The sequence below is a fragment of the Phyllobates terribilis genome, unplaced genomic scaffold, assembly GCF_046119375.1.
Source record: "Phyllobates terribilis strain yellow unplaced genomic scaffold, ASM4611937v1 Scaffold_2__4_contigs__length_985480577, whole genome shotgun sequence".
Classification (NCBI taxonomy): domain Eukaryota; kingdom Metazoa; phylum Chordata; class Amphibia; order Anura; family Dendrobatidae; genus Phyllobates; species Phyllobates terribilis.
Genome location: NW_027362762.1, coordinates 202,904,618 through 202,928,432, shown reverse-complemented (window position 1 = coordinate 202,928,432; position 23,815 = coordinate 202,904,618). Strand labels below are relative to the sequence as shown.

The following is a 23,815-nucleotide window of genomic DNA, read 5'->3' as shown; positions in this document are numbered from 1 at the left end:
TCATGAGTCCCAATTGTATTCATCAAATTAAATTTCTGTTCATCCAGACTAACTAAAGGCTGCGGATTGTACTGAGCAGTGCAAGATGTCAGCAGCCGAAGGTGCTAAATACACAAATGTGGCTTGTCAGTCAGGCCTAGGTGGGCCAGAGATAGAGTTTAGTTTATAAATATACTTGAACTCATGAATTTTTCACTCTTACTGGACACCAACTTTCAGATGGATTATATAACCATATCAACCATATATCTGATGTAGATTTTCAAAGCAAGTACACCAGCCTCATTTTATCAAAGAGATCTATTCAATATTGTATGCAGGTTGTATTGGGAAATCTGTTGACTGACCTGCCTTAATAACTTTGTGATTTTGTTTCTGCCCTTCATGTCTAGATTCAAAACCTCATGTTATTGTTATGTTTAATTATTTGTAATACAATTTCAGAATTACATTTTATATAATTAGACACATGAAATGTATTAAGTGCATTGGCTTCACATATGTTCTAAAGAGGAAGACACTATGTGCTGTTTATAACAATGATTTCTGCATTATGTATTTACAGACACAGAAAGCAGCTGTGGACGAGAGCTCAACCTCTCAGGACATTCCAGTAAAGGTTCTCTGCCTCAATATTCATTTTTCTTCACAATTTTCTTCAATAGCCACTACAGATAAGTTCCCATGCATGCTTAAGTCATATCTACCTGGCGAATCAATGCAATCCCTTTCTTCCAGTCTTTTTTTACACTTTTATGCTATAAGGCACTTTTTTTTGCTACCATTAGGGTATGTTCACACTAGGCATTTTTTCAGCATTTTTTTATTGTAGCAAAACCTGATCTCTTGGCAAGAATGCGCAGGTTTTGGTGCCTTTTTTTGGTGCATTTTGCTGCGCTTTTGGTGCCTTTTTCAGGATCCCAAAGTTCATCTTTGCTTCCACGACAGAAGCCACAGGTGTAGAGGAGCTTCGCCCGCTGCTGTTAACCTGTTAAAACCCACTGTCAATCTCTGCCCATCGGCGCACTCATGACGTGATCAAGGAGCGCCGATGGGTATTCATGACAGCCAGGGGTCTGCTGATGACCTCCATTCCTGTCGTGGCTGGCGTTGATAGGAGATCATGATTTTAGCTATACATAACCCCATTAAAATAAAAAATACACATATTCGGTATCGCTGCGTCCGTAAGTCTGATCTGTCAAAATATAAAGTAAATCCGATCGGTAAACGGCGGAATGAGAAAAAAATCAAAACGTCAAAATTACGGGGTTTTTGGCCACCGCAATAAAATGCAATAAGAGCTAATCAAAACATCATAACTACCCCAAAATGGTATCAGTAAAAAGTCAGATCAGGGTGCAAAAAATAAGCTCTCACAAAGCCTCATATCCCAAAAAACAAAAACTTTACGGGTCTCATAAAATGGCGACAAAAGCCTCATTTTTTTACCAACTTCCACTTTTGTTTTTCACTACTTAAATTTAAAAAAAAACTATAAATGTATAGTATCTATGTACTCGTACTTACCTGCAGAATCATATTGCCAGGTCAGCTTTACCATATAGTGAACATAGTACATAAAAAAAAAAAAAACAATTGTGAAATTGTACATTTTTTGCAATTCAATGCACTTGGAATTTTTTTCCTGTTTTTCAGTACACTATGTGGTAGAATGAATGGTGTCACTCAAAAGTACAATTTGTCTCTCATATGGCTATATTGACAGAAAAATAAAAAAGGTATTGCTCTTGAAAGAAGGGGAGGAAAAAATGGAAAATCACTGTGGCATAAAGGGTTTAAAGAACAAGGATCTATCACAGGCTAATCTTCACAACACATTTTTGTGTATGATCAAAAGAGATTTCTGAGGACTTCAGAAGAGTTGTTGATATTACTCAAGCTGGAAAAGGTTACAGACCATCTCTAAAGAGTTTGTACTCTACCAATGCACAGACAGAATGATTTTATACAAATAGAGGAAATTAAGTACCATTATTACCCTCCCAACGAGTGGTCAGCCAGCAAAGACCACTACAAGGCAAGACATAAAATAGTCCGCACAATCATAAAGGAACCCAATGTAAGTTCTAAGTAACTAAAGGCTTTCTCAGACTTGCAAATTTTAAAGGGGTTCTAGTGGGCGAGGCCTTGCTTCATACAAGTGTATAGAGGATGGCCACACTCAGTAGACGGCCGCGCCCTCTATCCATACTTTTGTATGAAGCAAGTCCTCGTCCACTAGACAGCTTCTGCCTGGAAATATGTATATTGCATGCATCACTGCCGTTCCCGGCTCAGAAACCAGCGAATCCTTGTAGCGCACAGTCCATGCACTGGTGGGATTCAGTAGTCTGCAGTAGTATTCTGATAGGTTCATAAATTTTTAAGAACTTAAAAGTTACTTTAGGCCGTAGCGTTTTATACCTAAAAAGAGATGCAAAAATGCTTTAATTAAGCCCTTCACAACATCCACTATACATGTATGGTGCAGGTCGGAAGCGGGTGTATGGAGCAGGCTCACCCCGTGAACCCATCCCATACTCGGAAGGTGAAGGCTGTGTCTTACAACCAGGACCTGATTTCAACAGTCGCGGGTGGAACTGAACTCTGCCCTCAATTGTTAACCTGTTAGATGCTGTCAAACTCTGACAGTGGCATTTAACATGCTTCGGCAAGGGGGGGTGGGTGCACATCATTCTAAGCTCCCATTGGTTTTGTTATGTCAGCAGGGGGTCTGTTGAAGACCTACGAGCTTCTTTGAAACCCTGCCTACGGCAGCTTCAAGTCCCCTAATGGGACTAATAAAAACAGTGAAAAGTTGAAAAAAAATTAAAACATGAAAAAAATCATAAAAGTTCAAATCACCCCTCTCACCCCATTAAAAATAAAGATAATAAAAAATACACATATGTGGTATCGTCGCAAAGAGAAAAGTCAACTCTATCAAAATATAGAAATAAACGAAAAAAATTCAAGAATGCAAAAAGTCCTTTTTTTGGTTGTTGCAATACCACAAAAATGCTGTGATAAGCTATCAAAACGTCATCTTTCACAAAATGGTATCAGTAAAAATATTGTCTCGCCCCCCAAAAAATAAGCCATCATACAGCTCCATCGAACGAAAAATGAAAACGTTACAGGTCTCAGAAAATGGCGACCCCAATTTTTTTTTTTTTACCAAATTTGGAATTTTTTTTCACTACTAAAATAATAAAAAAAACTGGACAAAAAAATAAAAAAATAATTCCCCCCAAAAATATCATAATTGTGTTTTTTTCACAGTTTCTCCACACTTGTTTTTTTCCCCCCATTTTCCAGTATACTATGTGGTAAAATGAATAGTGAAATTCAAAAGTACAGCTCATCCCGCAAAAAAAAAGTCCTTAAATGTCTATGTGGACAGAAAAATAAAATAGTAATGGCTCTGGGACGAAGGGGAGGAAAAAATGGAAATTGGTCATGTTGTGAAGCCGGGTAGATCCACAATTGGATGTGTTAAAAAATGTCGTGCTGAGATAATCTTATAAATGTGCCCCTGCTGTGTACTGTGTAATGGCTGTGTCTGACCGTACAGAAACATGGTCTCATCATACCACAGCTCCTGGGCAGGGGAGGAAGCAAAATAGTATGCAGACAGGACAGCATGGGATCACAGCTGAGTGTTAGGAAGGAGAAACTGGCCAACAATTTATCCATCTTGAGACTGGATAATAGTCACAGGATGGTGCTTTGTAGGTGGAGTGGGCATACTGAGGGTGGCAGTGAGGGAGCTGTGGGACTGATATTTCTCTCACAGAGAAGGCACATAGGGAGGGTTCAGAACAATAACTGAACAGAAAACGGGCTATATGAGGCTAAAGTGGAGCAAAACAGGGAAAATAAGGGTTACATGGATTTAGGAGGGAATTCATTAAAGGGTTAGCCAGATGGTTATTTATAATTTTTTTTAATCCAGAAAAACTCCTTTAATCTTGTTAAGGTATTAAAACTGGACTAAACTTGTAAGTTAACATAGATTGAGACTTACACGGGGCAATATGGTCACTAATGTATTTGTCGGAAATAAAATTGTGCTTTCTCCATTTATGGTATTTTTTTTTCACAGAAAGCTTTATGGACAGAGCATAAAGCTCCAGATGGGCGTACCTACTATTACAACACTGAAAACAAGCTGTCCACCTGGGAGAAGCCAGATGAGCTAAAATCTAAAATGGAGGTAAGAAATTTAGTACATGGTAAATAAGTAATGGACCTATCATTTCATTTTGTTTTTTTCAAATGATAGATACTACCTAATGTCTATCAGATCAATGGGTGCTCCGGTCCTGAGATCCCCATCGATTATTAAAAAAGCTGCTCTACATTGTGGTGCTCCACAAGCAGAAGACCTGAGCACATGCACAGAGCAGTATAGAAAGTCTATGAGATCAGATTCCGTTCCGTATACAGAATGCTACAGAATGGAAATGCTGTAGTTAAATTCTGGTACTTCAGATGTTTTCAAGGACATAAAACATATTTATTGTATGTCATTATGTGTAGAACTGATGACAAGTTCTTGGTGGGAGAAGGAAATAATGTAAAAATAAACTGAGGCATGCAAATTGAAGTAAGAGTCTGGATTCATCATTGGCCTGTATCTCTTGGGAATTGTGTTAGCTCTTCTATAATAACTTCGGTATCCCAAGTCCTTAGTGTGAACTGTCTCACACAAAAGAAATGCTTCATCCCCAAAAACATAAAAGACCCAAAAAAGATGGTTTTAATATGAATTTTATTATGGCATTCAACGTCAGTCACAATATAGTCATATTACTCAAGTACTAGTCTATCCTTGTAAATTATTCCTTCTTAAAAGAAATTACTCCCAAGAAAGAAACCCTGGGTCACCTACCTTAGATTCAAAATGATCAAGAACATTGTCATGCACAGTAGACTTAAACCTAGGAAAGAGGAGCCCGGTCAGAGACTTCCATCCTTTTTACCTTGTATCAAGGGGGGTTTAAATGTGGACTAAATATAGGTTCGGCTGATGCTCTAATGTGCATTAGGGGCACCGGCCAACTGATTGTCTGGGAAGATGTCAGTCGGGCATGTCCTATTTCAGACTGCTGATAGCTTTGTTCACCCAGAGATAAGGTGCCAACAGAGATGTATTTCGGCAGTTCTTAGAGAACACAGGAGCTCTCGTTGAACGAGCACTCCTGTTATGAGAGAAACAGCAAAGATGGCTGTCGGCTGAACAATCAGTTGAAATATCAATCGGCCAGCAGACATCTAATACGTTTGTATGGCTTTAGTTGCTCTGCTTCATGCATCATTTATGTTATAGATACAGTATATCACAAAAGTGAGTACACCCCTCAAATTTTTGTAAATATTTTATTATACCTTTTCGGGGGACAACACTGAAGATATGACACTTTGATACAATGTAAAGTAGTCAGTGTACAGTTTGTATAACACTGTAAATTTGGTGTGCCCTATAAATAACTCAACATACAGCAATTAATGTCTAAACCGCTGGCAACAAAAGTGAGTACACCCCTAAGTGAAAATGGCCAAATTGTGTCCAATTAGCCATTTTCCAGTATTACAAGGTCTCATGTGTGAATGGGGAGCAGGTGTGGTAAATTTGGTGTTATTGCTCTCACACTCTCATACTGGTCACTAGAAGCTCAGCATGGCTCCTCATGGCAAAGTACTCTCTGAGGATCTGAAAAAAAGAATTGCGTGCAGCACAGATAGCCTATTCTCCCACACTCCAGGACGCAGACACCATTTAAAAAATATCTGGGACGGGTCGAAATGTCAAGCATCTAGCACTACCTGACACTTTTTTTGTCCCTTTACCCAGCACTATGTTAAACTATTGTGTTTGATAAACCAGCATTAATCTGAAATAATTGTTTGTGTGAGTGCTGTGGATTTTCAACAGTCTACTACTTTGGTCTCCCAGTTCAACCTGCATCCCCTTATCAATGCTGGGTGCGTACCATATTTCTGTACATTGGTGCAAACTGTGCAGCCACATAGGGATCCCCAGATGTAAGGGGGCTGTAGTGCCGGCGTCCCTGCCCTCTGCTAGGCAGGGACGCTGCTCCCCTCACCGCTCTGCCCCGTGCCCGGCGTCCCTCTCCCACTCTGCTGTCAGCGCGCGCTCCTTCCCGGAGTCCTCCTCCCGCTCTGCTCTCAGCGCGCGCTCCTTCCCGGCCCCTGTGCTTAGGGCGCGCGCGCGCGCGCTCCCCTCCTCTTAAAGGGGCCGCGCGCGTCGTCCTAAGGAGTCCCTGGCCAATGGCCGGAGGACTTCATCATATATAAGGCACCTCCTCCAAAATGGAGGTGCCCGAGCAATGTTGTTTGCACCTGTGTCTCACCTGTGCTTCAGCCCTCAGGTCCCGTTGCCAGTTACCTGCCAGTTACCTGTCAGATTCCTGCCTGATTACTTGCTACCTGTCTGCTAGTCTGAGGTCCGACGGTCTGCCTTACTACTCCTGTCAGTCTGTCTAAGGACCAGCCTGCCCGCTCACCTGGGAGCGCTTCTCCGCTACCTGCCTGCTTGCCTGCCCAGAGGCTCCGCTGTCACGTGCTGTGACCACCAGCTATTCCAGAGACTCTTGCCCGCTCACCTGGGAGCGCACATCAGCTACCTGCCTGCCTGCCTGAGGTCCGACGGTCTGCCTACCAACTCCTGTCAGTCTGTCTATGGACCAGCTTGCCCGCTCACCTGGGAGCGCACATCTGCTATCTGCCTGCTAGCCTACCTGGAGGCTCCGCCGTCACGTGCTGTGACCACCTGCCTGTCCTGTGACTCCTGCCCGCTCACCTGGGAGCGCTCATCTGCTACCTGTCTGTTTGCCTACCCGGAGGCTCTGCCGTCACGTGCTGTGACCACCCGCCTGTCCAGAGACTTCTGCCCGCTCACCTGGGAGCGCTCATCTGTCGCCTGTCCGCTGGTCTTCCTGGAGGCTCCGCCGTCACATGCTGTGACCACCCGTTCATCCAGAGACTCTCGCCTGCTCACCTGGGAGCTCTCGTCTATCTTCAGCCGCCACAGGTCGTACCAACCCTATACCTAGAGACTGCCCCGGTCACTTGCCGTGACCTCCAGCCCGTTCACTCAGAGACTGTCCCGTTCACTCAGAGACTGTCCCGTTCACTCAGAGACTGTCCAGGTCACCTCCTGTGACTGCCTGCCTGGTCGCCACCCGCTCCCTTACAAGGACCGCCCCCTTGTATTGTAGCCCAGAGGTTCCGCCTCCCAGACCCGTTACAGGGGCCCAGTTCCACCTATATATTGTTTTTGCACAGTGGCTTTTTTCTGTTTGTGCCTGTTACTAGTTCCAGCTCTATGGCAATGTAATTTACTCCACAAAGATGTCACTTCTTAATAAAAGTGGTGCCACAGTGTTTTGCCTTAACAGCATGTAGGTCTGCTTATGTATTCTTAGATATTTTTACTGTTTCTGCGTATTATAATCATGCTGTGGTCGGGCCTGGTGGCCATTTTTTGAATATTCATATCCAGTCTGTTGTATTTGTATATTTGTTTTTGCTACTTGAGAAAGGAGCCTGAGAGCCTCAAAACCCGTCGTACCTCAGAGGCCCTCCCAACAAAGGTTCTCTAGTGATCTTCCTTATGTCGTCAGCTGGTCATTTGCACCTACTAGTGTCCATTCTTTGTGGGGTATCTAAACATAGTCCACTATCCCTCTGAATTATAATCCTTTGTGACCAGTCAGTTTCTACTTGAAATAAAGAGAAGACTTTACCTGCAGTCCCATGAAAACCACTGATAAAGATGTTGTAATACTTCTTTACATACACTGAGTTGAGTACATTTACTATCTACTACTATTTCTACTTTAAAAGTTACTTCATTCTGAATTCCTGATTGTATTTATTTCATAGTTCAAAAATACCAGTAGATAAGTAAGTACTGTGTAATAACCAGCACTGCATCAGATATGTAACTGGTATATGAATTAATCAGATGATCTATTTGCATTTTCTTCTGCAGCGTCTTCTCTCACAGTGTTGCTGGAAGGAATATAAATCAGATACAGGAAAACCCTATTACTACAATTCCCAGACTAAGGAGTCACGCTGGACCAAGCCCAAAGACTTAGACGAATTAGAGGGTAAGAAGTATGTGGTAACGTGTAGTGGACTGCAAACATTCATTTTGAAGTACATGAGTCCCAGGATATACTTAGTTCTGAATTTCTGTGACTCCCATCATATATTTGGTTCTGTAAATAACATCCAGCCCTGTACCTGGTCAGTAGTGACTCCATTTGTTACATCCAGAGAGGAATAATGAAATTGTAGTTTGTTGAGTTTTACATACATAGTTACCGTTCTCCATTTGTATAACTTCTAGTTACATTTGGCTAGCTTACATGTGAATGTTCATCGTCGTTGGAACTCTTTTTGTTACATTGGTACTTTGGAAATGGAGGTATTCCCCCAAGGGTGGTAGTTCATGTTGAAGTTAGTGTACTCTGTAGGGCAGTCATCAAGCTTGTAATTAAGCCGTGTGGAATATTGGTCGGAAGTAAGCAGAGTTTAATTGGAGAGGGTAATGTTTCTAAGTTGACCTGGCGCAGCAGCGTTGCCTTTCAATAATTTAACACAGATACTTTGCTGCCTTTGCCTTTTCTTTTTGCTTGATTGGCGCTAGCATGGAGTAGCAGAACAAGGCTGAGCAGATACATTGCCTACAATATTTTGAATACACATCCTGAGAAAGCAGATCCATCTTGACTGATCCCAATATATATTGAACTTCAAAAGCCTTAAGCAGCAGAATTTTATTCTTCGACAAAACTTAGCTTTTATTTAACCCTATTAGTGTATTGCAATGGTTCAGCCTCAGACGCCCTTTATCAAACACAAAAATAACAGAGAAGAGCTATTTTTGTGCTTGATAAAGGCCGTATGCAACCAAAACGCTGCCATGCATTTTTAAGGGTGAATTAAAAGCTAAGATTTCTTGAAGAATAAGAATCTGGAGCCTAATATTTTAGGAATATAAATATTTGACTGACCTGGTGGGAATATTCCAAGTAAGCACAGAGATCCACTAGTGGTGAATGGAATTCCTCTTCAAGTTATGTGATCTCAATATATAGTTAAAATGACAGGAGTTATTATATAGGGCGCTTGTTTTTATTGAGCAAGAGATTGGTCACATAATGATTAGTGATGAGCGAGTATGTTCTGTTAACGGGTGCTCGCCGAGTATCTTCAGCGTGCTCGGGTGTTAGTTTGAGTCACTCCGTGTGCGTTATTTGAGACTGTTTGGCAGCTTTAATACATGTGAGGAATGCCTAACAAACAGGCATTCCCCACATGTATTAAAGCTGTGAAACAGTCACAAATCATGCACACAGAGAGACTCAAACATAATACCCGAGCACACTAAAGATACTCGGGAAACACCAGAGCATGCTCGTACATCTCGAGTAACGAGCATGCTCGCTCATCATGAGTAACGAGCGTGCTCGCTCATCACTAGTAATGATGTAACAAATGATGTGACATACACATAGGAAAGCTATTCTCATACCAGCGCTGTGTTTTATTTGCAGTATTGATAAAGCAAGAGGAAGAAGTTAGGTGAGTTTCAGACATATATGAGATATACTTGCTTGAAAAAATGATATTGCTTTTCATTCTACAGTAGAAGAACGTATACAATTGTAGAATTGAAATTTTCTTTTTGTTTCAATTTCTCACCATTTACATGATGTGTGTCTATGAATGAATATATAATTGTATTCAGTGCAAACAATTTTCTAGGAGCTAAGTACATCAGCAGCAGCTGTGCATAACTATCTGATACTTTGCTACATCATATCATCCACAGGGCAAGCTGCCTTTGGCTCACAGACTATTGCCTAGACCAGGGGTGGTCAACTAATTTTCCAGAGGGGCCACATGAGAGACCGTGACTGTTGTGGAGGGCCCGAAGCAATAGGCTGAAATTAATTCTGCTCAATATTAATAATAACATATTAATTATAATTATTTTATATTAATTGTAATTGTATTACTTAATATTGAGTGGAATTAGGTATGCTGACATCCCCCTCTATGCCATATGAGCCCCCCTATATAACATATAAGCCCACATACAGCCCCCTATGTACCATAGGAGCCCACACAGCCCCCAACAGTATGAGCCCCCACATAGCCCCTCTATATACAGTATGAGCCCCCACATAGCCCCCTATATACAGTATGAACCCCCACATAGCCTCTCTATATATACATTACGAGCCCCCACATAGCCTCTTATATACAGTATGAGCTCCACAGAGCCCCTATATACAGTATGAGCCCCCATATACAATATGAGCCCTCTCATAGCCAGCTGTATACAGTATAAGCCCCCACATAGCCCCCACATATTCAGTGTTATGAACTGCTACAAGCACTAAGGAAAGATAGGAAAACTGACCCTACAATAGGACTAAGCTGATACCCTATGATGCAGCGGGCAAACTGTTCCTTGTGAACAGACCCGCCTAAGTCCTCGGCTAGTCTGAACGCAGACCTATAGATATAAGGGAAGGATCCTTACAAGAACTAAGGACTGGGATATAGATGGACACCTCCTAGCAGAAATTGTAGCAGAGCAAAGACAAACAAACAAAAGTACTAGTGGTCAAAAGACCAAGCAAACTACAGAGTTAGGTACAAGGCACCTGGCTAGCTTAAGAGTAAATGTAACACTGAAGTCCAGCAAGGCCAGGAGGGCGGAGCTGGATATATAGGCAGAAAGTCATGGGACCAACAAAATAGAAAAAGAACTAACAGGAGGGTTCTAACATTCAGTATGCAAACATCCCATACACAAATGAAAAAAAAAAAAACACATACTCACCACGCTCCTATTTCCCCAGCACTCTGATACTGTCTCCTGTGCACTGACTGTCTGCACAGCATGTCTGCTGACTCACATGCGTAATGGTGGGGAAAGGATCCAGTGGCCCTTCCTCCACCAATGTATTCACCTCTGTCTGCATCCCGAGGATGCGGGTAGTGGTGATGACAGCGGGCGGTGGCAGACAGGCAGCGGGCGAGGGCATGGTGCAGCCTGTGGGCCACTGTTTCAGCTCTTCAGAAGGAAAAAGGTAAAAGAATGGGGCGGATATGTTCCTGGGCGCTGTGATGGAGGAGACCAGCCTATTCACAAAATAAAATGTTTAATGGCACTACGCGTTTCAGGGACGGTCCGTCCCCTTCATCAGGTGCACCTTTACCTTTTAACTCCTGAATTGTATCTCCAGCTCCTGCCCAGGAGGGTGCGGAGCCGGCGGTCGGTGCGGCAGCTGATCAGACGAATTCTCCATTTTGTGCCCTATAGCAGTGTTGTGACTGTCCAGCACAACAAGTGAAGGTGAGCAATACTAACTTGGACCTTGTCCTATGTGGTTGCCGATTCACACAGGGAGCACTTTTGTCTCTTTTTTTCTTCCATGTACTGTGTCAGACCTGGAACAGCCAGAGGGCTGGATGTGGCCCGCGGGTCGCACTTTGCTGATTCAGTTGTATCCACCTGGCACCTAATGCTATGTTCTCTGTCCGGAATTCCGCTTCTCTTTTCCGTTGTTGGAAGACAATTGGATATACTGTATATTTTATATGCAGCAAAATTAGAAAGTTAATACATTTGTAGAACTATAGCCACTAGTGGAATGTACTAAAAATAACATCTTTAAAAACATCTTTAACTTCTTTAAAGAGATTAAGTTACTAAAATCGGAATATCCTATTAAACGAATTTTCTGACAAAATACATTTATGACATATCAACAGAATTTCCCGTTAAAGGGGTTGTCCACTACTATTGAAAACAGGCCAATGTATTTTTATGATGAAAATAAGTGTCTTTGTAAATACCTTGCACTGCAGTTAATGCCTGTGAGTGGCGCTATCACTGGCCGCTCACAGGCATCACGTGACCCCCCGCTGACGTCACGTCAAGTGAGGCGTGACATCAGTGACGCAGTCCCCACAGTGGCTGCTGGATTGTGGGCGAGGTTACCCCGCGCGTCACACCCAGCATCCACCTCGCGCTTTCCTAATGAATGAGGAGAGGGAGAGCACGCGGGGGATGCTGGGTGTGACGCGTGGGGTAACCCCACTCACAGCCCACCCAGAGACCCCCGGCTGCATCCGGAACATGACGTGACTTCAGCGGATATCAGTGCCGGCTGCAGACGGGGGGGTCACGTGATGCCTGTGAGTGGCCAGTGATAGCGCTGCTCACAGGCAGTAACACCAGCGCAAGGTATTTACAAAGAAACTTATTTTCATCATAAAAATACATTGGCCTGGTTTCAATAGTAGTGGACAACCCCTTTAAAGAAGCACTCCATGAAGTGTTTTTTAATTAAATCTGAGTATATGTGTATGGTGTGTAGTGTGAGTGTATTAATATACTCACCTACCGCCGCTTTCTCCAGGATCCATCGCTGTTCTGCTCCTCTTCTCAGTGATGTCACCGCACTTCAGACTATCCAACTCATTCTATGCTCTATGCGTGAGCTAGAAGTCTCTTTTACAATGTCTATGGAGCCTTGTTCTGATGCTCCATTGGATTACATTGTGAAAGCCACTTCTAGGTCATGCAGAGCGCAGTGTGACCTGGAGAGTCTGAAGAGCGGTGACGTCACTGAGAAGAGGAGCAGAACGGCGATGGATCCTGGAGAAGGCGATGATTGGTGAGTATATTAATACATTCACACTACATTACATGCATATATACACAGATTTAATGAAGAAAAATCTTCATAGGAGGACTTTTTTAATATCTGATAGGTGGGGATCCCAGAGACTTGCTGTTCCTCACCACATGGTTATAAATAAGAGGCAAGTACATGGTCAGCTTGCTGTGTGTGCACAAAGTTCTCTCCCCTAAAGTTTATGAGCGTTACAGAAACAGCTGAGCACTTCTATCTATCAGTTTCTTCGGGGTCTAAGATGTGCAGGTTGTAGGTAGGAATACGCTGTTCAAACTTGTACCTGTGTCATTTTAAAAACAAAGCGATACATATAGTTCTGTAATTTCATGTCTGAGAGTGAAGGTGGTACGGGATAATAAGCAACTATAGACCTTCTTGAAATATTTACAGAATTGATCATGAAAGTAAGTCTGTAGCCTCCAGTCCTCGCTCTACTGCAGCTTTATCTGACACTGAAATGACACCTAGTGAGGAGGTACCAGTGCTGCCGCCCAGTATACCAGAGCCAGCTGACACCGTTGAAGCTGAACCTTCACTGGACGATGCTACATTTAATCAGAAGGAGCTGTTTAATAGGTGAGATCATTGATTTGTTAGCAGCTTGCTTTCATGTAAGTCCACCCATGTAATTTGTGAATTATTGGTTTTCTGCAGGTATTACAATACCAGAACAAATCAAAAAGCAAATAGAAAAAAAAAACTTGGATTGTCATATAATCCCATCATCTATGGCCAAGCTTAGTATCTGTCACATGTATTAGAAGCACACAAACATGCAGTATTCTATTATTTCAGACATACCAGTTATATTTATGGGTATATATATTTATATATATGCCCCAACAATCTAAAGCTACATTGAGAAATAATCGTGAATGAATGCTCCTGAGACTGCCCCTTTTTTTGCTAATGTGTTAGTGTAAACTGGCTGTCGATCATCTGGTGTAATGATCTTTTACCCAGCGCAAAAGATCATCGTTCTCGGTAGTGCATCATTCTGTAAAAACAGGATTTGCACTGGTGAAGATAATGGCAGCCTGTGTGTGTTGTACTATCTATTACAGATCGCTCAGTGTGCATCTATTATTACGGTCTGCCTTTAAACAGGCTATTGAACAACCGCCGACCAGCAAAGGTTTAGTGCTGCCAGTCGGTCAGTATAAACGGACCCTAACATTGAAAGGAGTTGTCTGGGACTATTTGATTGTTTTTAATATGGGCCTAAGAACTAACAGGCAGGTAGTTTCTAACTACCTGCCTGCTCTGCCCATCACAGATCTCTGCCGGCACAGAGCGGTCACAGACCTCTCCTGCAGGCAATTCAGCTGCTTCCACTGATGTCACGTTCACAGAGAGCTGGCTTCTCTTCCACTCTGCTCTGTTGACAGGGTGAGACTGCCATCGTCATGATGATTCACATCCGGCTCCCTGCTGCCTAACTGCAGGGAGCCGGCTGTCAATCACTTTGACGTCGGCAGTCATGCCCCATTGATAGAGCAGCCTGGAAGAGGAAGAGCTGCTCTGTTGACATGGAGCAGCAGATTCGCCGGCAGGAGCAGTCAGTGACCTCTCTGAGCCGGCGCCGGGTATAGCTGGTAGTTAGCAACTACCTGCCTGTTATTTCTTAGGCCCATAGTAAAAAAATCAAATATTCCTGGATATCCCCTTTAAAATGAACTGTCCTCCTTGTATAATCCCTACTTGTTAAAAAGATGTAATCATTTGTAAACTGTGGGGAATCCTGGCAGTACAATCACAGGGGAAAGCTCAGCATAAGTCAGATGGTCATATAACTTGGACGAGGATGATAACACAATGCTCGGACTGGCTATCGGCTCTCCCAATCCGAGCGGGACAGCGGCATCGAAATACATGCTGTCACACTCGGGTCGGGAGAGCCGATGACCAGTCCGAGCATTGTATTGCAATCCTCGTCTGAGTTTTACGGCCACCTGACTCGTCACTTACAGAGTTTATTAAAATGGGTTTCCTAAACTAGATAACCCCTTTATCTATCAGTATCCTAGCATTCTGATCAAACATTGTATTCTTAAGATATACCATCAGTGTTTGAATCCCGAAAACCCCTTTTGTGTTAATAATAGAAACAAATAATACTGCGGATCATTATTATACCTTGTTAATTTTTGCAACAGACATTGCAGTAGGAATCCACATTATATGAAAACTGCTTTTCCCCAGATCATATAACCCTTTATCGCACTTGAAATTATTATGTGTAGCTGTAATGTATTCACCCATTTATGTGGATGGATGCTTGCATGCTTTTTTTCCTGATGTTTTGCAGTGATAGCCTGCAAATGGAAGATAGCAAAATGGAACCAGAGAAACGATTTTATCACTGGAGCACAAAAGAAGAAGCTAAGCAGTTATTCAAAGACCTTCTGAAGGATAAGGTGTTTCAGAGACCCTTCACATTCCCAACGTTGTGTAATTTAGTTACAAACCCGAAATAGATCCCTTGCTCATAAATTCAACTCAAGAATAATTGAGGAAATTGTGTTAAAATCCATACATTGCTATTCTTTTGAGTTATTTTCAATGTTTTATTGTTCTCTTTGGAATATTCAGCTACCGTAAATGACATTTATTATTATTCTAAGATCATAGGTCCAAACATTTAGGCTTAGTTTTTCAGACCTCCATAAAAAAACAGACAATATTATTGAATTATTACTTGTTTTAGGGTGTTTCGTCTAACGCATCATGGGAACAAGCAATGAAAATGATTATAAATGATCCACGGTACAGGTAATAATCGTATTTCTTGGTTTCTAAATGTTACATAATATTATTTAATGACTCTTCTGATCACTGTTAATTTGGAGAATTTTCAAATGTAGGTTTGTGGAAGTGACCTTTAGTATATTTTGCTATTTATTAAAGGTTTTGTCCACCACTTTGATATTGATGACCTATCCAATGTATCTGTGTTAGATCGGTGGGGGTCCTACACTCAGTACCCATATTAATCAGTTGTTATCAGCTCCAGTGGCATTCGGATGTTAACAGAGTACGGAACAGCTCAGCCATATACTCTGTTCAGTGGCCATTGCTGAAAGCTGCAGGTCAGATCCTATTGAGTTCAATAGGGCCCAAGCCGCAACTTTTTGCAATTCTGAGTTCCTCAACATGCACTGATTTTATACGACCTCTGCCGGGGCTGATACAGCTGATTGACGGGGCAGCCAGGTTTTGGACCCCAACCGATCGGGTACTAATGATCTATTCATCACTATCAAACTGGTGGACAAGCTCTTTAAATGTAAATATAATTTTATCTTTCTTTTTTCTCATTCTAATAAGCTCACCACATCTAATATAGTCATAACCTTATATTATCTTGACTTATGAAATATCAATGGGCAGAATTCTAAGAGGTGATTAGTCTCAACCATGACATGGCCGATGTGGTCCAGAAAAATGTAAAAACAAGTTGACAGATTATTTGTTACTTAAGTTTATGCTTTTTCTATGGTCACTTCACCTTGGGTTTCCAAGGATTGAAAACATTTAAATTGGGCATTACATAAAGGATAACATAAGTAAAAAAAGTATCTACTTACTTTTAAAATCCCCCATAAATCTGGCACTGCCAGTTCAGTGGTCTCTAGTTGGTGATTGTATAAATTGCTATGGTAAGCAGTGCTGCAGCCTGTGACACTTCGTGCTTTAGAAATGTATGAGAGCATAGGACCAGCAGCGTCAGAGTTTGGGAGGATTTTTGGGACAAGTATGTGCTTTTTACCTTACAATACGTCAAACACAGCTGTAAATAAATGGTACTCACTAATGTTCTGAATATGCCGAACATCACTTTAAGACCTATTCAGACGTCCTTTTTTCATTAATGTGTTCCATCCTTGTCTTTCATTGATAGAATACAAACCCACTAGAATCTATGGAGCTTTTCTCATGTCCCTGTTTTTTTTGTTGACCTGGTGTCCGCAAGAAAAATATCACGGAAATATGTCTGTTTTTGATCCGAGCCACAAATCAAAATTTTCCATGTAAGTCTATGCATCTGTGAAAAATCACTCACGGCACACATTGCCGTAGTCTGTGTGCTGTCTGATTTTAACATTGTAATGGGTAGAAGTTTTGCAATTTTTTTTTTTCCATCAGTGAAAATCGCTGACAAAATTCTGATGGCAAAAACATAAATACTGGCCACACACGGATGAAATTTGGATCAAAAACATGAATGAAATCACGTAAAAAATATTAGTGAGAAAACATAAATTTTTTTGTATAAAAAAAAAATCACTAACGTCTGAATATGGCCAAAGGCTAAATTCGCGGACATTGAATTTTTCTGATCTGTGACGTCTCTTTTCTTGTGGAGCTTTGTATGCCTAGCGGATAGGTGCAAATCTATTATTCCCATGCAGTAGTCTGATTGGTAAATCGCCATTCTGCGTATTTTCCTTGTGGACTTGAGGTGCATGTGAAAAATGGGCTATGAGCAGTAATTTATAGGCTGTCATTGGTCTGTGTGCTGTTCATGTGCAGTACATTGTGAGCCCAACATATCCCACTTTGTCTAGTTTGTTATTCCCGGGTAACTTAATGTGTTGTTAATATAAATTTTTTTTACACAGCACACTAACGAAACTGAGTGAAAAGAAGCAGGCATTCAACGCTTACAAATCACAACGTGAAAAAGAAGAGAAAGAGGAAACGAGACTCAGGGCTAAGGAGGCTAAAGAGAAGCTGCAGAGTTTCCTAGAGCAACATGAAAAGATGACTTCAACCACACGATACAGGTACTTCAATTCTATGTCCCCAGCAAAAATTAAAATTGCAAAACACAACTTTTAAAATGAATTTGTTGCAAATTTCTCAGTATAGCAGAAAAAAAGCCCTCCTATTTAAAATATTAAACCTTTATTCATAACTTTTAAAAAATACCCTGCATTGAAAAGATACATACAAAGTAGACCATTTCAGTTCATGCATTCAATTAAATAAACAACTTAGTCTTGGTCTTGGTTTTTTTAAATGTGAGGCCAATAGATGTAAATCATGGCATTATGCCCAAAAAACTACAACCTTTCAATCAATAAATAATCAACAAACTTTTATGATAAAAGACTTTATTAACTGTAATACTACACATGTAGTTTATTTAATTGAATGCACAATGTATCAACTTCAATATTCAGGTTGTACAGCAGGCCCCCTTAAAGCACAGATCAGACAACATTTATCAGATGCGGTTAACCCCCTTGTGATTTCCTCTTCTGCAGTCTGTAGGCAATTTGCCAATGTTTATAATGGTAATCTCGCAGGTTAAAATTTGCTGGAATTGAAAAACTCTACAGATTCCTGAGAGGAGGTGATCATAGGAGAAAATTATTAAAGTTATTAAAAAGAGAATCAAAATGGGTTTTTACTCTGGAAACTCATGTACCGCATGGCTTAAATACCAGACAGGATCTTATTCTCCAATATTAAGTTATTTCTCTTACATATATTTACATGATGTAATTTGACGATTTTTCTGTGTTTATTGCTACTTGGATGCTGTTTAAGATATATTTTTTTAAAACTTGTTAAAAAAAACATTTATTATCACTACTGCTAAAGGATCTTATCTTCATTCACATTTTCACTTTTTTCTCCACTCCATTTTAATTAAAGGAAAAACCTCTTGGGTAAATGGAGGTAGTTGGGATCAGTGTTTGGACCATGAGTAAGGCGCATCACCGAAACATTTAGATCTTTTCGATTGTCTGTGATCCCCTCCGTGTCCAACTTGTTTTTGACCTCTATGGAGTTTTTTAATGACGGAATAAATGCTAAGTTTTAATTACCTTTCTGGGACTGCGCTGGATTTTCTCCTATTTTCTGCATACCATCATGGAGACTGGACAAATACGGAGGAACCTGTCAGTGACCCGGTGACTTAAAAAGCAGGCCCATGAGACCTAATACGCCTGTCAGTGGTAGAGCAGAAAGCTCTAGTGCAAGAGAAAGGCAATGCTTACGAGTAGTTAGATTCAGGTGCTAATTAACTATTGCAGCAGCTATATTAATGAAGTTCTTTTTGTCTTTCTATTTTCATTAGTGAAAACTCATCAGCTTCTATGTCTGTTTTTGTAGGAAAGCCGAACAAATGTTTGTAGATCAAGAAGTGTGGTCAGTAGTTCCAGAAAGAGATCGCAAAGAAATTTATGATGATGTGCTCTTCTTTCTTGCAAAAAAAGAAAAGGTAACTAGTGTAATCCATACATGCCATGTGCATAAAAAATGCAGCCACAATAGTTTTTCATTGCAGTTTTCAAATTTAGTATACAAATTTCCTATGCAAATGAATAGGCAGCTATGTATTATATTCTCCCACCAAGTCTTATTAGTCCCACATGACATTTAATGTCTTTACGCAGACAATTCAGCAGTTTCCTACTTAGGCCTCATTCAGACGTGTGGCTTCCACTTGCGTCTTCTAACCATGTTTTTGGTCAGAATATTCTTGCAGTTTTTCTTCTTTACAGGGGTCTCCCCATCTCAATCCTTTATGGCATATCTATAATATATTACATTTATCAAGATACTCAGCACTCCAAAGTTCATGAAATATATTTTATTAAGGCAATCCAAAAATATTCAGTGATGTTTTGGCCCTAAAATATGGGCCTTCATCAAACTTGGATTGCTGGAAGTATGGCAGGTCCTAGATTAGCAGCGCGATATGAAAGGCAATATCAAATTGCGTGATGCTGAGTAATAAATGTCTGATAACTGGCAGTCCAACCTCTAGGACATATTCCTACCCTACTCTAGGACTACATTCCTCAACATTGGCATTGCAACACCAAAAAGGAAACGGATGAGAACTACAGCATGGATAGACATGTTACCGATATTCAAATAGTGAAAAAATTGGAACAACATTTTCAAAACATCATGTTTAATGAATATCGAGTATGAGCGGCACACTCAGAAATTCCCAAACTTATTAGGTTATTAATGGTTGCCTGAGGTTGGAAGCATGTTGCTGGAGCTCCTGTGAGCAGTCTGTGTGGCCTTAACGTGCTACCATGGCCTGCAGTGCCTGATGAGCGAAAAATTCAGAGACACATCTGGGACATCATAAGTCAGCAATTGCAAAGGGCGCTGCCAGCAGTGGATCTTGATGATTTCTGTGCCCAAGTGCACTCAACGTGGCAGGACATTACTCAGACAACCATTAATAACCTCATTGATAACATACCAAGGAGTGTATGTCTGTTTCTACTTGTGGTACTCATACTTGATACTGAATAAATCGAGATGTTTTGAAAACTTTGTTTTGATTTTTTTCATCCTTTGCATATCATTAACAAGTCTATCGATCTTGTGATTTCTATAATTCCACGACGTTACCTTTTTGATGTTACAATTTCACTGTTGAGTAGGGATTTGTAAATGGTAATCAACTCTCTCAATGAATTTCTGGGAAAGAAAATTGCTGCATGTGGGGCTTAGTTTTCTCCAGAGGTGGGACCCGCATCCTTCAGACATTCATGGCAGATCCTGTGGATATACCATGAATGTCTGAGATGGCATTACCTGCTTTGTGAGATATTCCTCATGGACTATGCAGAATCATGTCAGTTTTCTTGATTTAGCTTGTTCTATTGCATAAAATTGTCTACATCATCTACAGACCAAGTGCTGTACCGCTGAGATCTGTATGCTTAATGAGGGTCTGATGCTCTTAAAACTTGATTTAAACTAGTTATACAGTCCTATAGGGGACTTAACCCCTATAAAACTTATACCTGCAGTATAGACTTCAGAGTCTAATACTTTAAAAGTCGTTCAAATTGAGTTTTTGAGGTGACAGACGCTCCTTAATGTATTTTATATCCATCTAGGAACAAGCAAAGCAGCTGAGGAAACGCAATGTCCAAGCCCTAAAAAATATCTTGGATAATATGAGTAATGTTAGCTTCCAGACAACATGGTCAGAGGCCCAGCAGTATTTAATGGATAACCCAATGTTTGCTGAGGATGAAGAGCTGCAGAGTGAGTATATAGTGAAGGCTTCAACAGTGGTTGGTTCGGTATCTCATGTTAAGCTAGTGATTCTCCTGTAAATGCTAGGTGCTGTAGTCGCCTGATATTGATGTTTTTCTAGATATGGATAAAGAAGATGCACTCATTTGCTTTGAGGAGCACATCCGAACTCTGGAAAAAGATGAAACTGAAGAAAAGGAAAAAACTAGGCTCCGGGAAAGGCGCCAGCAGCGTAAAAATCGTGAATCATTTCAGGTACACCCCAATAAGTCTACATCCTACACATGGTCTTCAGTATATTGCGGTTTAGTGCCAACTTACTTCTATTTATGTTATTGTCTAGTAAAAAAAAGTGTATGATGCCGCCACAATCTTCTTTTATGGTTTAATATTTTATGCATTGTTTTGCTTTATGCTGATCTATCATTGTTTTCTTTTTTTATGCAGCTGTAATACAATTCTAAAACACTATTCTTCTGTATGTTCTTCTTGAAGGTTTTTCTTGATGAGCTGCATGAAACTGGACAGTTACACTCCATGTCTACTTGGATGGAGCTGTACCCGTCAGTAAGCACGGACACTCGCTTTGCTAACATGCTAGGACAGACAGGTGATTCTCCATACTCTTGTATTCTGTTTTTAAGAAGAGAGTGATCTCACTAAGTGAGTATTATTGAGAGGGAACATGTACCAAAAGTCAGCTCACCCTTATTATGTCGAGGACTTGCAGCTTGCACGGACATCTGCCTGTATCCAAGACGTTTCAATTCCAAATCTAGAAAAAGTCCAGCAATGCAGAAAATATCCCATAAGACTTAATGTTTATACCATCTTTGATAAAATAAAATGTAAAAAAATTCAATTACTATTAACTGGCCTACATGTTTCAGCAGGATATGCCTTACTTAGGGTCTACAGCTGTTGGGATTATCTATGCTTTGCTCGACTTTTTCTAATCTTGGGATTATTTAGAGGAAGATGAATAGTGATTTTAGAGTTCCTATTCAACACATGTAATTGTAAGTAAAATTATCAAAAGAATAAGAAACATGAACTGATCCATAGTGAGTCAATTTCAAGTTCTCTTGATATAATGAGGGGACAATTAAGGGCCCCCTGCACATTAGACTAAAGTCGGCCAAAACCCATCGATATCGCTAGAATTGTGCAACAGTCTTAGGCCACATTCACACGTTCAGTATTTGGTGAATCTTGATGATTTTCATTCCCAAGAGCATTCAGCATTGCAGAACATTCCTCAGACAACCATCAACAACCGCACTGATAGCAGCCAAAGTGTGTAAGCACATGGATTTTTCTGCTTGATGCTCACACTCAATACTAAATAAATAGAAATTTTGAAAATTTTGCTTAAAAATTTTTCAGCATTTGTATATCATTAGCATGTGTATCCATCCTATGATTTTTTTTTTATAATTTCGCTTTTCCGTTTTGGTGTGGCAATTTCGATGTTGAGGAGTGTATTTTGGGAAATATTGGATGTTTAATTTAACCTGCAAGTATTTATTTCTTTTTTTTTAATGAAGCATGAGCAGTAAGTGTGACCAATCAAAATCAGCGTGATGAGCAATCATTTGTGCTCTGTCCAAGATGATCATTTTTTTAATACCATAAACATCACAAGTATTAGTCAAATTTACTTATGAGCGAGCATGCTCGTTACTCGAGATTTACGAGCATGCTTGGGTGTTTTCCGAGTATCTTCAGCATGCTCGGGTGTTATGTTTGAGTCACTCCGTGCACATGATTTGCGACTGTTTGACAGCTTTAACAAATGTGAGGAATGCCTAAGAAACAGGCATTCCTCACATGTATTAAAGCAGTCAAACAGTTGCAAATCATGCACATGGAGTGACTCAAACATAACACCCGAGCACACTGAAGTTACTCGGCGAGCAGCCGAGCATTCTCACCGAAAGGGTTAACAGAACATGCTTGCTCATCGCTAGTCAAATTGTTAATGAGAATCATTATGTTTATAAGTAATCTAAAAATGTTCTTCATCCAATGTTTCAGGTTCTACTCCTCTTGATCTGTTTAAGTTTTATGTGGAGGATCTGAAAGCTCGATTCCATGATGAGAAAAAGATAATAAAAGATGTTCTGAAAGTGAGTGTGGCAACTAGCTACGTTGCGACTTGCAGTCATGTGCAAGTAGTGGTAAAATTATGGAGTTACCACAGCATGGCCACAATAAAAGAAATATCTGAAGCAACCTTGAAATGGTTACAAAATATTGACTTCCTACGTTTTTGCCATAGGAAATAATTGTGGTTGTGTTTCTGCAGCATGGTGCAGACTAGACATTAAAGTCCCATTTTAACTTTACTGCAATTTAAAGATATGCACTGGTGACAATAAATCCCTAATTAGAAAAATGGCATTTATTCCCCCATAATAAAAATGAATCTAAATTAAACACTAGAAATTATAACATTTGTCATTCTGTTCTCTTAAATTAATGAGCTATTTTATTTCTGTCAATTCATAATAACCATAATTCGACAACTAGACTATTTTCACCTAAAGTATTGATTGTTCTACCTTTGCAAGAAAATTCATATGATGCCACTTACATAACGCCCTTCTCGAATAGGTTAATAACGGTGTAGTCAGAATCACTACATCTATTTCATTGTTTTTTTCATTGTTTGATTTTTCTCTCAAACAGGATCGTAACTTCAGTGTTGAGGTGAGCACCACCTTTGAAGACTTTGCACACATTATCAGTTTTGACAAGCGAGCGGCAACACTTGATGCAGGAAACATCAAGCTAACATTTAATAGTGTAAGTGTCGGACAGAATAAGCTGAAAGGACAAGATGGAAAGAACCCAAAAATGCTTATTAATCTCTCCTTTATTTTATCTAGCTGCTGGAGAAAGCAGAGGCTCGGGAACGTGAGCGAGGAAAAGAGGAAGCGCGCAAGTTTAGAAGGAAGGAAGCTGCATTTAAAAGCATGTTGAAGCAGGCGGCTCCTCCTCTAGAATTAGACAGCAGCTGGGATGATGTA

At 40.6% G+C, this 23,815-nt stretch overlaps 1 protein-coding gene across 6 annotated transcripts in view; it reads left to right on the top strand.

Moving 5' to 3' along the window:
* PRPF40B (pre-mRNA processing factor 40 homolog B) overlaps nucleotides 1-23,815 on the top strand; it is a 63,654-nt gene that overhangs the window by 25,430 nt on the left and 14,409 nt on the right. For all 6 annotated transcript variants that reach the window (XM_073663818.1, XM_073663817.1, XM_073663816.1 and 3 more), the window contains exons 7-21: nucleotides 566-619; nucleotides 4,109-4,219; nucleotides 8,024-8,144; nucleotides 9,597-9,624; nucleotides 13,149-13,334; nucleotides 15,067-15,175; nucleotides 15,466-15,530; nucleotides 17,381-17,545; nucleotides 18,885-18,993; nucleotides 20,642-20,792; nucleotides 20,905-21,038; nucleotides 21,279-21,393; nucleotides 22,821-22,912; nucleotides 23,475-23,591; nucleotides 23,675-23,812. In XM_073663818.1, the coding sequence (XP_073519919.1) occupies nucleotides 566-619; nucleotides 4,109-4,219; nucleotides 8,024-8,144; nucleotides 9,597-9,624; nucleotides 13,149-13,334; nucleotides 15,067-15,175; nucleotides 15,466-15,530; nucleotides 17,381-17,545; nucleotides 18,885-18,993; nucleotides 20,642-20,792; nucleotides 20,905-21,038; nucleotides 21,279-21,393; nucleotides 22,821-22,912; nucleotides 23,475-23,591; nucleotides 23,675-23,812 (1,695 nt within the window). The remainder of the gene's footprint in view (nucleotides 1-565; nucleotides 620-4,108; nucleotides 4,220-8,023; nucleotides 8,145-9,596; nucleotides 9,625-13,148; nucleotides 13,335-15,066; nucleotides 15,176-15,465; nucleotides 15,531-17,380; nucleotides 17,546-18,884; nucleotides 18,994-20,641; nucleotides 20,793-20,904; nucleotides 21,039-21,278; nucleotides 21,394-22,820; nucleotides 22,913-23,474; nucleotides 23,592-23,674; nucleotides 23,813-23,815) is intronic.